The sequence below is a fragment of the Acipenser ruthenus genome, chromosome 15, assembly GCF_902713425.1.
Source record: "Acipenser ruthenus chromosome 15, fAciRut3.2 maternal haplotype, whole genome shotgun sequence".
NCBI lineage: Eukaryota > Metazoa > Chordata > Actinopteri > Acipenseriformes > Acipenseridae > Acipenser > Acipenser ruthenus.
In genome coordinates this window covers 21,901,852-21,916,005 of record NC_081203.1, presented here as the reverse complement: position 1 = coordinate 21,916,005, position 14,154 = coordinate 21,901,852, and the positions used below count along the sequence as shown (strand labels likewise).

The following is a 14,154-nucleotide window of genomic DNA, read 5'->3' as shown; positions in this document are numbered from 1 at the left end:
GAAAATAATGTTGACAAGAGATAACAGCATAAACAAACTGGACTGTGAAGAATGGACGTTTTCTAAAAAGCTATTAGATATGTAAAACACAACAGCGTATTTATTTGACAACTAAAAGGTTTATTTTGAGATTCCAAAAGATAATGTTGAGAATGGCATTTTTGTAACACCTTCATAACCAGCTAGGTGCCACCTATGCATTTTTTAGACAACTGAAAAGTATTCTTTTTTCCTTTCAAAAGAATCTAACAAAATGAAAAGCCCTTCCTTAAAGCAGCTATGACAGGCCGGGTCCTAATTCTTAGTAAGCTGTTAATAAAGATTGTTGTACAGTTTGTAAAGATGCAAAGCATGCTGTTCTTCAATAACTGTCTCCATATGGAAACGGATCATTACACCATTCTTCATGTTATAGCAAATGTTACTTAACCCTTCCAAACGGTCATTTGGTGTAACCACCCTCCAAATGTCATTCCTCTGCTTTTCCGACAGCAGCATTACAAAGTAACCAAGTCATTTTGTAAATCCCCCTGTATCTGAGATGTTACAGTAATCTCCAGTTTTAAAGATATTTCTAGGAGCCATGCTATTGTAGGTATTAATTACAAGGAGTACTACAGACAAGGTGCTGTGAATGAATAAAAAATAAATAAGACTTGTATGCAGCTTTTAAACTTTTAGTATTGTCCTTTAAAGTTCATTTTGCCAGTCATGTTTAAATTAAGATGCAGCCTTTTTTTTCTTGGTTTCTCAAGTACAGATTTGAGGTTTACTGTAACATACAATAAAACAGCTTCACTCCCAAACTGTATTCTGATGCAGATTTTGCTCTGACAAGTTCAGAATCAATAGCAACACTAGTACTGAGCTGTTTCCCTCCTTTCAAGTTTGAAAAAGTTTTATAAACCAAAAAAAAAAGAGAAGTGCAATCCCATGCACCTCTAAACACTGAAAATATGATTCAGTCATTAAAAATGATTATTAATATCAAACAAAAATAAAACTGAGCAGATGGTTTACCAAGCAACTCCAAGGTTTAAGCCTTGTCAAAACACCAGCATATCTCCAGCAAGGTGTTTGGAGCTATTGTTTCTATGGACCCTTCTCATCTCAGGTGGATTGTCCAGGGGGTTCATGGGGTTCGTGGGGGGTCAGCATTGATGAACTGTTCAGAAATGAGGAAGAGAACAGTCCGCCTCATCACTGGGTCGCCTTCGTCTTCTTGGTTTTGCTCTTTTTGTCTTTCTTCTTCAGTCCGTCCATGTGAGCTCTTAACAGGTTTGAGTAAGCCTACAAAAGATACGAAAGAAATAATCAGAGAAACAATGCGGTATTTAAGAGAATCGCCTATAAACAAGGTTAAACAAAATTGTATGGTTTATGAAAACCAAATGTACCATTATTCAGATTGTCAGCGCCTGACTTCTGTGGAGAGCTCAATCAGGTGAGGGTCAATGGTATTGATTAGGTGTATTTACCATTCGAAGTGAAACAAGTGAAGAAACAGCTGCTTGAACTGCTGCTTTTAGGCTCTATGGAAAACAGCATTCTATACAAATCCAAGCAGCTGTTTCTTCACTTGTTTCACTGGGAATGGTAAATTAGCCTGATCTACACCAATGACCCTCACCTGTGGACAGCTTGATCTGAACAATCGAATAACTGGTTTGTGCACCTCCAATTCATCTAGTAGAAATCAATATCGTACAGAGCATGAAGTCCATAGCGCTGTCTTCATACAATAGCTGTACATTGTCATTTTTAAGCTTAAAAAAAGTATTCATCTTCCATGGGATTTTTTTGTTTTTTTCAGTGCTGAAGTCTCTCAATGGCACATCTGTCCATACAGAGTTGTTGCACTTCAACCTTAAAAAAACATGACATGCTAGAAAAATATACCACTTACCATCTGGAATTTTATTACTTCTTTGGAGCTAACCTAGAAATAAAAAAATGAGACAATTTATCTTAAAAGTAGCAACAGAAATATGTTTTAAAAAATAAAAGCAGTGAAATGATCCGGGATTGTCTCACTCAGTGCTTTCCAGCTGCACTGCAAACTCCAAAAGTATTTTTACTTACAACTGTGCTAATCTTCTTCTTTCCATCTGTTGCTCTGAGGAGGCACTTGTTGTCCACGGGATCAAAGGTCTCTGCGTTTCCTTTTCGGGGAACAGGTTTTGTTCTACCATCATCTATAGGACAGAAAGTGTTATTCACTACAGTCATGCATCCACACAGTGTAGGAGTTAAACTGAAATCAGAAACACATCAAAAGGTTGTGGGCCACTGTTAGTAAAAGGATTAATAAAAGGTCTCACCATAACACGACCGGACTGCATCCTGACTTTACAGTACAGGGACGTTCCCTTTAAGTACCCCCCCCCCCCCCCCCAAATATATATATATATAATTGACATACTCCAGATACACAATCTCTGTGGTTGTGAGCTTACATTTCTTTAGTGTGATGTAAACACTTCCAGTGGTTCTGCACTTCTGAAACAGCCGTGTAAGTTCTGTCAAAAACTGCAAGAGAAAGACATGGCATCAGACACTGGTCACAGGCACCAACACAAATCAAGCTTTCGCCAAAGAAAATAATAAACTTGGTTTCTGTAGTGAAAACACGTTTATTATTTTCTCAGTAGTAAACACGAGATTTTTTTTTTTTTTTTTTTTAAAGGTATGTTTCATATGTACATATGTATTTTTTGACACCCGAGATTTGGGTTGAGCCAGACGTTTTAAATAAAAACATAGATAGAACATTATAGATAGACAGATACATAGATAAGCAGGGTCTAACTGTATTGACCGACAAGCGTAACACCTGGAACAACCGACAGATTTAAAATAATATTAGTAACTGAAAAAACGTTAACTGGTCACAGCGGGTTTTTTTATATATATTATACATATACTGATATATTATTATATTTGTTTATCTTCTTTTTGGGTTATGGTCAAATAATAATAATAATAATAATAATAAAGATTATACTCCGGTGTTCAATCTTCCCGACTTGGAATAAATGTATCCTAATTCAACTACTTATTGCACATTTATTAAATCCAATATAAACATACATACACCGGTACATTGGTGGTTTCAGTAAGAACCATTCATCTTTTGAGAAAGAAATGTCTGAGTTTCACTTTCGAAAAATAAAACCTACGCATAGGAAGACTCTCCCATTTGTATCTTATTAAGTTGTTCTTACCGAGTCGTTTTCCAGTAGTACCATGATTTAGATTTGACAGTTTGTAGGCTATCGATTTTCTTAAGATGATCTCAGCTTAACACACGTATACCATGTTACAGGAAACTAAAATGTTCAACTTTAACCTCGTCACTAACTGATGACGAAACAACAGCCACAGACTGCAAACCCTCCCCTAGAGCAAGGAAACTGCAAGAGATATGCATTGTGGGATATACAAGGTATACAAGTATGCACGGAGGGTTGTGTAAATAAGTTTTTATATATATATATATATATATATATATATATATATATATATATATATATATATATATATATATATATATATATTCTGTCATTTCCTAGCCCTATTTCCTGGAGGGTTGATGAGATCAGTCATTTTAAAAGGAGAACCACTGTAACTATTGTATGCAAAGTGAAAAAAAGGACTACTACTTGTTTTTCTGTTGGGATTCTAGCCAGAACAGGACTCTCTTGTTTCCCCCTGCTACCAAGCAGTCCAGTCAATTTTAATTTACCACATGGTGGCCCCAAATAGCCACAGATCTACAGGTTTTTGCATTTGGCTTGTTTTCAATGTTTGACATTTGTATGCCTTTTTTATGTACCAAACAGGTCTGTTTAATCCTAAATTCAATAGTTTTGACAGTGAATTTACAATTCTGCCTCCAGAACGTTTCATTGTTCATGCCTCTGTAGAAGCCACCTTTTTCCTGGCTCAAGGACATGTGCAGTTGGCAGCTAACAGTCTCCTTCTGTATTGTGCCAGTAAAGCAGAGCACAGAGGTTAACTGCCTCCCTGTATCTCTGGAAGCTAACATTTTGAAAAAAGGATGAGCATTTGCATTTATTTTTGTTTAGTTTGCTGAAAAGCATTATAACCATTATAACCATTGTATTTCATATACAAAAGCATATATTCCAGCCAAACCAATGTTGGATGCCAACACAATCTGACTGGATATTTGTGGTCACTGTTTCCACATTTGCATCAGCAAATGTTAGGAATGACTTTCTCAAACACAGTTTAGCAAAGGGTGCACACTACCTTCATTGATCAAATCCTAATATACCGATCCTCCAACAAACAATTGCACATTTAATATCTGCATGCAGTTTAAAAACTAGACCGTAAACCATTGGAAAGGAATGCCCTATCCTTTGGCAAACCTAGAAAGAAATACCCTCTTTTTTGTGAATAACATTTATTGATAAAGCACATTATTTATAATTATTTACAAGCATGACCTTCATGATTCATCTTAGCACATATTAGTGGTTAAATTAGTATTGTTACATTAGTATTGTTATATTAAACTATTATAAAAACCATTGAAAAACACAGCATACTATTTGGATTAGATATTTGATTAAGAACATACTATATCTGATTATCAATCTCGTATGAGAAATGAACTACTCGCAATTCCAGTAGGCTTACATGTTATCTTGTGTCTAGATGACATGACAGAACTCATATCACCTGGACTTGTTTAATGCTAGTTTAAGATTACGATCTTTGTTTTTGTCATTATAATAAGGCAGGTCCTGTGTAGGGTGTCTCTAAATATTACAGAAATGATAACTGAGATTGCTTAATTGTCCTCTTCCCCAAACTGCACAAGATGACATCTCTTATAATAAAAGAGACACATTTAATGTATTAGAAGGATTTGCAATTTTCAGCCGAGTTATTTGTTCTTACTCTTAAACTGCCAGCTGTGCTGAAGTGTGTGGTGGTTTTATGTGGTGGACTAATGTTCAAACTCATTTCCCTTTTGACGAGATACTAACCCTGTTAGAATTCCATTTTGAAAATATAAATCACGCATCAATACTGAAATACTGTGGAAGACATTTGCACTAACAGACGGAAATCTGGCCACCCAACTCCCAAAACAAAACATAAAAGACATCTCTTGTCCTGGATTTCTCTTTCCTGTCACACACCACGGGCAGGCCCAGCTTTCTCAGAGAATGCACAGTGGGGGTGGTGCTCCAACTCATCCAAGTTTATGGCATACTTTGAATTCCAGTCTCTATCAAACACCCCCTTGAGCTGCTCCTGGACTGTCTGTCTGGTGCCGTTCAAGCTCTGCTGTGTCTGGCTGATAACCAGCCCCACCCCGGCTGTGGTGTTGAAGTAGTCCTCTGACCAGTTGGAAGTGCCTGAAACCAGCCACATTGATAAAGTAGTTAAAAGACCCTCCACACAAAGTGAAAGCATCATTTTAAGATTTATAGAAAGGCTAAGCCCCTTGTGTATCAGATTGGTGAGGGCTGACAACATCCCTGGTTGAAAGTGCATTGTAGTGCCGACACTCAGCATGTACTATAGCACAGCATACACCAAAAGAAAGAACAATCTAAATAGATTGATAAACAATGCACCAAAGGAAAATTTTTACAGCACTTTTGTTTTTTTCAGGTTTACACATAGGGACAAGAACATGGTTCAATATGTCTTGTTTAAAAATGTAGTTTTCAATGGTTTTATATCTTGTGTTACATCTGTTGTGCATTGAAGATGGCTGGTTATAACTGTTATTAGTATTATCATTATTACTATATTTTACTATTGAGAATACCCTGGCAGAGTCTGTGTTACTTACCAATGTATGCAAGTTTATCAGTAACCATGTACTTGTTGTGGTTCACTCTAGCAAAAGGAATGTCTGTATGGTTCCCAACAGGAACAATGTAGAGTTTCTGGGAAAGACAATAGACCAGGGAATCTGTAACAGCACATTAACCCACTTCATTTGAACAATGTTCACCTTTTAGTTCTCTTAATGTTTTTGTATTATTATGGCCAAAATGACCTTTATTCTTGGTCCACAAATGGCTTGAGAGATCTACATTTTCAATTGATAGTTGACAATACGTTCTTCATAAAATAACTGTTTACACTCTTTTCTGTAGCATTGTACTTGGCAAGGCAACCTGGCTTTAATATTTGTTTTATTCTATAAAGGAAAAGCACAGGTTTGACCTGAGATTTGAAATATGTTTTTTTTTGGTCAGCTTGTCCTGTTCTTACAGACACTTCTACAAAGAGGTCATCTATCAGTTGATAGGCGTAGAATTTAATATGGAAGCTAATAGTGCAAGGACATGTCTCAAGTAACCAACATCTTGTATATAAGTGTAGACTTGAGGTTTTCATATGTACAGGTACAGTATCAGACCAATCAGAGCAGTATGTATGGTACATAGACAGAGAACACTACTAGTATTACATTCACTGCTGTGGATCTTGGTGGCAGATTGTGATTGTTTTAATATGAGGATTCACATATCTGGTGCATTGCTACCAAAGTAAATTCAGTATCCCACCCTACTCGAGAAAACATCTCTAGTTGCCCATCTGAATGCCATCATGCTGTGTGCTTTTGTTATAAATAAAAGTCCCTCTTAACTATGAGAGTAAAGTCTAAGTGGGATTTTTGCAAAAGGCGCTGCACTGTTTGGTGTCTGTGTTTAACTATTGAAGTATTTGTCGGGTAACTGAGTTTATTAATACGTTGAGATCTTACAACTTCAACGCTGATGTTCAATGGTGGATAACTAACAGCACTGAGTGACTTCAGATAAGGAAACATGGCAGGGTCACTGTGCTGCCAGCAGCTGATCAAGAGGCGGATCTGAACGTGACGCTCGAAAGCCGACCTCCTCAATGCATTATCAAGGGCTGGCCAGTACCTAGAACATAAAACATGTATAGATCCATCAGCGATTTACAAATAAGATGATGAAGTAATTACACTTTGCATATGATACGTCCTAGCATTGCTAGACCTTCTCTGCACATTTATCTCTAATAGTCGGATTACCTTATCTGCTTAGGGCTTCTATATGAACATTCCAATTTGTATATATATATATATATATATATATATATATATATATATATATATATATATATATATATCTTCCAAAACTGCTATATAGTACACATGTATTTACTAAGTAACTACTATGTAAATACACAGTAATTACAGACACTTAATGTAAAGTGTTACTGAAGTTTTACACTACCCACTTGTGCGGCCTTCTGAAACGGGTAGTGGGGAAATATTCCATCACCGCCACATTGATGAACTTGTCAGCCTCATTGATTGCAGAGACGATAGCGTCCAGGTCTTTAGTTCTACCACTGGGGCAGAAAGTAGGAGGTGAACCCTGAAACAGAAAAGTACCCCAGTGGTTACTAGTCACAGACAAGGCATTGGGGCCTATTTCTTGTTGTTTTTGTCAGTTTGTTGTGGAGTTTTTATCTTAATTCTTACCTTCTCAATAGTGTAAGTACTCAATAGTGTAAGTATACATCCAAAATGATTACAATACTATACATTCTCTACCGCAACACGCATTTAAAAGCAAATGGGCAGGTTCACAGGCATGATAGATTTCAAAGGCCAGAACTGCTTGTAGCAAATTAGCTACAGTTCTCTACCACTTGCATTTGTTAAAGTAGCATTTGAAATATCTTTTGGTGTAGTGAATGTTTTTGTTTGATCTGTTGTGGAAATAAAACTATACAATAAAGCTAATTAGTGATACATGTCTGATGCAAAGTTAATACTATTATCAGGTATACAAAGGTTTTTTGGGGGGGTATGATGACATTTTAGAATATGTTTTTAGGTTATAGGCTGCTTGAAGTTTAAGTCACTGTTTATTTAGAAATACAAAAAGAAACATCAATTACAATCTTAATTAACGTCCTTGCCTATGTGAACTGCTGTAACTAGCACCATCCCCACCTCTACAAGTTTAATGTCCACACTTAGCACACACACATTCCTCTTTTTATGTCCATTAAGAGATCCTTAACACTTCACCAATTAGGAGTGGAGTCAATGAACACCATCCAGTATGTGAATGAAAACTCATTGCAACATGATTTTAGTATTTCTAAATGTAGCTTTATGGAGCATTTAATAGTTATGGATGATATTAAGATCCCATTCCTGTTAGCTTTTAGAGGGCTTCTACTGTAGGAGCATGGCAACTCAGCTGAAACCATCCTTGTGGTTTATAATAATGTGTAGGATTTTAAAACCATGGATATTAAACTTTAAACAGGCAATTGCTAGGTATTGGGGCGACCTGATTTATTTAAACTCTGTAAAAATAAAAAATCCCTCACAGAGATATAGACCCTGGCAGGGGCTCCGTTGATGTTCAGCAGGAGAGGGTTGTCTTTGTTGAAGGAGGTGGAGTACTGCTCTGGCCAGGGCTGAGGGACAGTGGCGTTGCGATACCCGAGGTCCCAGTAAGACTGAAATATCTTGTACAAGTCCTTCGCCAGACAGGAGCAGTTATAAATCACAGCACCCAGCTCTTTGACCTGGAAGAGAAAGACATCTATAAACACATGACCTATCATCATGACATATATCATTTTCAATATACAGACACTGTGTAAATGTGTGCAGTCGTTAGAGGTAGAATAAGTTGGGTATTCCAAATTAAATCGTTTTCTTACTAATATATCATTCATGCTAATTGGTTTTCCATTCTTTTATTGCTTCTGTTTTTCATGACATCTTTTAAAAATGTTCATAATATATCTCAGCAAGGTTCATACTAAAGACTCCTAAAACATGATTCTAGGTTACACCTCACAAGGGTGTTTTGCAACATCAATGTCTCACCTTCTACACCTGGACAAGCTTCCCGGGTGACAATTGCGATGTGAAGGGCTGGTTGTGTTAATTGCTGCAATGAGTGTGTGTTTTTTTAAATTATTATTACAGGGAAGCTTTCACAGGTCGAATTTATACTACCTTTAAGGATATGCATCTGTATTTTTCCATAACTAAAATGTCCTTTGATGAATGTAAACAATCTGGACTGTCGATAAGAAATGTTTTATGATAAAGTATCTTGCACAGAAAGCTAACATTTGTTTTCGCTAAATGAAAAAATAGTCCAGCACTGTATTCTCTAGTGAAGTCTCACAGCTGTATTGCACTTCATTAGGACAAGCAGAATTTACCTGAGTCAGAGATCTCCAGTCCATATTAGCACTTCCGATGTATATGTGTTTCATGTCAACTATCCACAACTTTGTGTGAAGAACACCCTGTGTCAAATGGCCAAAATTCACTTTTCTAACATGAGCACCTAGAAATACAAAAGAAAAAGGGATTTTTTTAAGCTCACCAACCATACTCTAAAGAAGATACATGTTTACAAGGTTTCTTGTGATGCTTCAGTATTTGCAGCAGAAATTAAAATGTACTATATCATTTATCATGTTTATGTATGTGTAAACTACCTGTGAAAGGAAATACTTAGAATAGTTTGGGAGATATCACCTTTCAGATATGTCCCAGATTTAGTGTTTAGACTGTTTCTAACCTTTGTCCTTCAGAACCTTGAGGTCTGTTGAGTTACTTGATAGTGAGGGAATACTGGAAGCCACAAACACAGACACATTCCTTGAATGCATGTCCACAAACTGCTGCAGGATGTGTTCACCCTGTCAAAAACAAAATCCACCGCAGGGTCATTTTATTACACTTGAAGCACATGAAGCACAATGGTCCTATATAGCTCCATGCATATCCATTCATTAATGGTAATGTTAAAGCAAACATGTATTTATATTTCAAAACATGATGTCTAGTACTACTAGTACTACGTGAAATGACCAAAGGAAGTTAAACAGACTTCCTGGAAGGCAAGGCAAGCAAACTTTAACCTCGTGAAAAATAAAATGAAAATGCATGTTTGCTATACCATGTTTTTTCTTTAAAAACTGTACATCTGAGACATATGTAGCTAATGGAAGTAAAAAAATGGGTAAGATTTGTGATGCCAACTTACATGGACGTCAGAAGAGGTGTTCACGTCGATATCCTCTCCAGTAAGAGACCAGTAAAAAGAGGCCACATGGACGCTCTTGCTGGCCACACTAAGAAGCTCAGTCCAGGCCTCATACAGCGGCTTATGAACAGTGGCATTCTCTCCATACTGCACATCCACAGGAATGCTTTCAGTGAGAATAAAACTGTGAAAAGAATGAGGTGCTATTGAGTAGCATACCGGTGCTACTAGGGCTGTAGTGACAGCAGACACCCATATACCGCCAAGTGAAGTCCTCCAGCACCTTCATAACAGATCAAGTTCGATAGCCTATGGGTATTAACACCCATTTATAATCTAGTATGGTTAAATGCACACCACACAATGATGTGCCCAGTAATATAGACGCCAGCTAACTGATATTGTTGAGCACAATGAGGTGACACTGTCTGTACCAAAAATACCACATCTGTTCTATGTAGTATTTTTTTACTGTGGTACTGGATTTCAGGGGAGCGTTGCAGAGGGGCAGGTAAATGGTTACACTCAGGTGTACCTGCTGTACTTAGAGAGAAGACATGTTTGAGGCCACAGAAGTGTTGTTTTTTTTAAGTCACCAGGATTTGATGACTGAAACAGAAAAGGCTATACAAAGTGAATCTAAACAAGAAGAAGAATAACTGGTAACTGTGATATTCCATTGTCATACCAAGTTGCTCTTTAAGTGGCAAAGGACAAAGGAATGTATTCATCTCACCTGCTGGATTCATTGCAAACATTATCGTCTTCCAGGTTTGTTTCACTGTCAAACAGGACCTCATCTTCCTCAAGAAGATCAGCGAGTCCCACTTCAGTTGAACATGTTTCACAGCTTGTGATCTCACTCCACATTGAAACAATGGTTGCCAACAAAGCCAGGCTGCCTGCTGTGAGTGCCAACAGCACAAGAGCTTTGGAACACTGGAAATGGATTCAGATAAAGCCATCTGTGTTAACGTGAGTTGATGGTCTCGACCCAGATATTAGGCCTCATCACAAAACCACTATTTGGTACAACTGGCACAGTTTCATTATAATGGGTTCTTTTTGTCTTTATTTGTTAAGATGTGTCTCCTAATTAAAAGTAATGGCTGGATTCTATCAACATGCTGAAAACTATGTGCGCTATTTAAAAAAAAAGTATATATATATATATATATATATATATATATATATATATATATATATACATATATAATGAAACTAATCATTATATGCATCATATTTACACTTCTTTAAATGCAATAGTGGAAGATATCCACCAGGGGGGGGAAATAATCCCTGTTTTTCGAACCTGTGCTATAAATAATGCCTCATATGTTCTCCAGTTTTGGTAACCCCTGGCTCAAGAAAACCCTGAAGTATATTATTTAGTTATTTGGCTCTAGTTTTGTAAAATTAATGGGTGTTTTTCTCATTTTTTTTTAAAAAACTAGGAGTTAGTTTTTTACTCCTGCATTACTTGCTGTCATAGCAGTTCACAGAGCACTTTCTGCACACAGGACAATGCTTATTAGTGCTAACATTTCTGAATATGGTCCAGAGGTTTGAATAAAAGGCCAACTTCTTATTTTTAGGCTTCAAACTGCCTCTGTCTGAATGAGTCTAGTACACACCCATTGTATAAAATACATTTTGCTGACATTGTTGAGATTAAAATAACACTGCTGTAACTGATAAAGTCCACTTTAGAAAAAAATGCTCTTCTCTTTACTAAAAATCAGTGAAGGAAATGTAAAGCCAAAGATACTCTTAATACATAGTGTATTTAGATTATGTATGTATTTGAAGAGGACTTTCACAATATGAAAATATTACAGTACAAATGGCCAAATAAAACAGTGTTTGGAACTGTTTGAAAGCAGTACTGACCAAACTAGTAATGGGTCCTGGATGAAAGTCGAGTAATACAATGCTATAAAACAGTGCCTGAGATAACTATTCATTCTTACCCTGTGGCTGGTAGCTGTCTTGGTGTTGTTTAAACCCTTGTAAGGAACGGACCTTGATGTACTTGAAAATGCTTTTTTAGTTGTACTTTCCATTGTGGTAGTCTTGAGGTGTTGTGAGACAAAAAAAACAAGAGAATAGGGAAATGAAGTGTTTCATTACAGTTGTACAATATAGTGTCCAAATACTGAATACTACAAAAGGGGAGTGTATCTTTCCACTTGTTTAAGTGATAAAACCTGCTAAGGACCTTGTTTAGCTCAAGTAATCAAGTGTGTCAGTCTGAGGGGGTGTATATAGCAGTTGACTGTATGTAATTACATTTCTAGATACATCTTTCCATCTAGAGAACCTTTCAGAATCGGTGAGTATAAGGCAGCTCCCTGTCTTTCTGGGGGTATGTATATAGAGGCATACAGTGGATGTAGTGTAGTAGGTCTAGCTGTCTCATGTTTCTGAAAGCTTTGTATTTACAGCACTGACTGGGGATGCATATCACTCACATGCCTTTGTTCAACATACTTTGAGATTTGCTTTATATTTCCTTAAAATGCTTGCTCATAAATAGTTTTAGCTACATTGAACAACTCTCAGACACCCTGTGAGAGTGGCTCCCTATGGAAAATACCTTTGTACACTAGTTAAAAGAAAATACATCAGTCTAATAACCTTGTTTTCTTTGTGTGTTTGTCTTTTTAATTAATAAAGCTACATCTGCCATTTAAATTCATTAATACCTTATCTTGCTGCTTCCACAATGTATTACTAAAACAAGACAGGGAACTGAAAGCAGCTTTTCTTCCTGTTTTTACAGTGTCGATTCACTACATTCTAATTTCCTTTTTATCAGCTTACTCTATAGGGGTGTAGCTGACAGAGGTGGTTAACCCTTTCAGATCGGTGATCACATTACCATAGTACAGTGGTCGTAGTTAGGATCCCCTTTAAAGTGACTTTGCTCAGGCATGATCCCCAATAGAAAAGAGAAATGTACTAATAAATGATAGAAATATAAAAAGTCATACTTTATTGTCTGATAATGTTTAAATGTAATGTCTACATTATATAAAATACATGTAGTCTAAGTAAAGCGTGTTTTCTTGTAATGAGACTCCCTGAAACCGTCCGTTCCCCCCCCCCCTCTGAATCTTCACAACAATGGTTTATTATTTTTGTAGTTGTTAAAAGTTTTCCTATACGCAATGTGCAATGTTGTGTTTTTCACTAATTACACCGCTTGATTCATTTCAAGAGCTAATTTTCACATCTTAAATTATCCTTCTGCAGAACAAAATGTGACAAGTTTTCTGTTACGACCAGACCAACGAATAATAATAACAACAACAATAATAATAATAATAATAATAATAATAATAATAATAATAATAATAATAATAATAATAATAATAATACACTATGTTCCCTAAAGTTGCATTAATTTAAATATATTGTTCCCTGTTAAAACATGCAGGGCGTGACAAAGAAACTAAAATTGCGATGTGATTTAAATAGATACGTGATATGTGACCTCCCCCATATGAATAGCATATAAAGCCAGTAACATTAGAATTGTACAAACTAAACACAAACAACAAGCAAATAGAATAAGCATAGATTTATTATTCTTTTTCATTAAAAAAAATGAACAAAAGCCTACTTTTGACTGAATTTATGAACATTGGACTCCTTGCATATTAGTGGTACTTATTATAAGCATTCATAACCCCTAGCTATTAAAGCATATTAGTGCACCTGCGAAAATCTTCTAGAGTAACAAAGCCACGTTCAGACATTTTTTCTTTTACAAAGGGTTGGAAGTATATATGTATTATGTATTAATAGTTACCTCTTCTCCATCGACTGCACAGTTGTCTTGAGAAAGCAGTTTTGTCGTTAGTAGCACTGTCTCCACAGTCTTGTTGTTTCTGAGGATGCTGTGACGTGGTGAAACTCTCAAAGGTACAGCTGGAGCTGGTTCCTCTTTTGGCTTCTCACTCTGTGTGTTCAGCACATGCAAATCAACAGTCCTCATGAAGACAAGTAAATAAGGCATGAGGACAGAGCTCACTGAAAATTCCAGCGACTGCTGGTGAGCTGGGAAATGGGACAAATCTATTCAATT

At 36.5% G+C, this 14,154-nt stretch overlaps 2 protein-coding genes across 2 annotated transcripts; both read right to left on the bottom strand.

The window, feature by feature from the left end:
- Positions 1-99: 99 nt before the first annotated feature.
- LOC117422030 (signal recognition particle 14 kDa protein) lies at positions 100-3,392 on the bottom strand. The gene is made up of 5 exons (XM_034036636.3): positions 3,225-3,392; positions 2,457-2,529; positions 2,083-2,195; positions 1,907-1,939; positions 100-1,290 (listed from the first exon to the last, which is right to left on the bottom strand). The coding sequence occupies exons 1-5, from the start codon at positions 3,246-3,248 to the stop codon at positions 1,201-1,203; spliced, it is 333 nt and encodes a 110-aa protein (XP_033892527.1). The 5' UTR covers positions 3,249-3,392; the 3' UTR covers positions 100-1,200.
- A 1,029-nt stretch (positions 3,393-4,421) lies between these two features.
- LOC117429226 (5'-3' exonuclease PLD4-like) lies at positions 4,422-14,022 on the bottom strand. The gene is made up of 11 exons (XM_058987446.1): positions 13,879-14,022; positions 12,035-12,136; positions 10,801-11,003; positions 10,065-10,248; positions 9,597-9,717; positions 9,232-9,359; positions 8,380-8,580; positions 7,270-7,409; positions 6,764-6,929; positions 5,840-5,936; positions 4,422-5,396 (listed from the first exon to the last, which is right to left on the bottom strand). The coding sequence occupies exons 2-11, from the start codon at positions 12,125-12,127 to the stop codon at positions 5,170-5,172; spliced, it is 1,560 nt and encodes a 519-aa protein (XP_058843429.1). The 5' UTR covers positions 12,128-12,136; positions 13,879-14,022; the 3' UTR covers positions 4,422-5,169.
- Positions 14,023-14,154: the final 132 nt, after the last annotated feature.

Bases quoted from the DNA above. Each gene is read 5' to 3' on its own strand.
- LOC117422030 (XM_034036636.3), bottom strand. From the start codon at position 3,248: ATGGTACTACTGGAAAACGACTCG. The intron at 2,196-2,456 runs GTAAGCTCACAA...TCTGTCCTATAG, and splicing joins TTACATCACACTAAAGAAAT to ATGATGGTAGAACAAAACCT. The intron at 1,940-2,082 runs GTAAGTAAAAAT...TTTTATTTCTAG, and splicing joins AGAAGAAGATTAGCACAGTT to GTTAGCTCCAAAGAAGTAAT.
- LOC117429226 (XM_058987446.1), bottom strand. From the start codon at position 12,127: ATGGAAAGTACAACTAAAAAAGCATTTTCAAGTACATCAAGGTCCGTT. The intron at 8,581-9,231 runs GTAAATTCTGCT...TTTCTCTTCCAG, and splicing joins ACTGGAGATCTCTGACTCAG to GTCAAAGAGCTGGGTGCTGT. The intron at 5,937-6,763 runs GTAAGATCTCAA...TGTCTTTCCCAG, and splicing joins TGAACATCAGCGTTGAAGTT to AAACTCTACATTGTTCCTGT.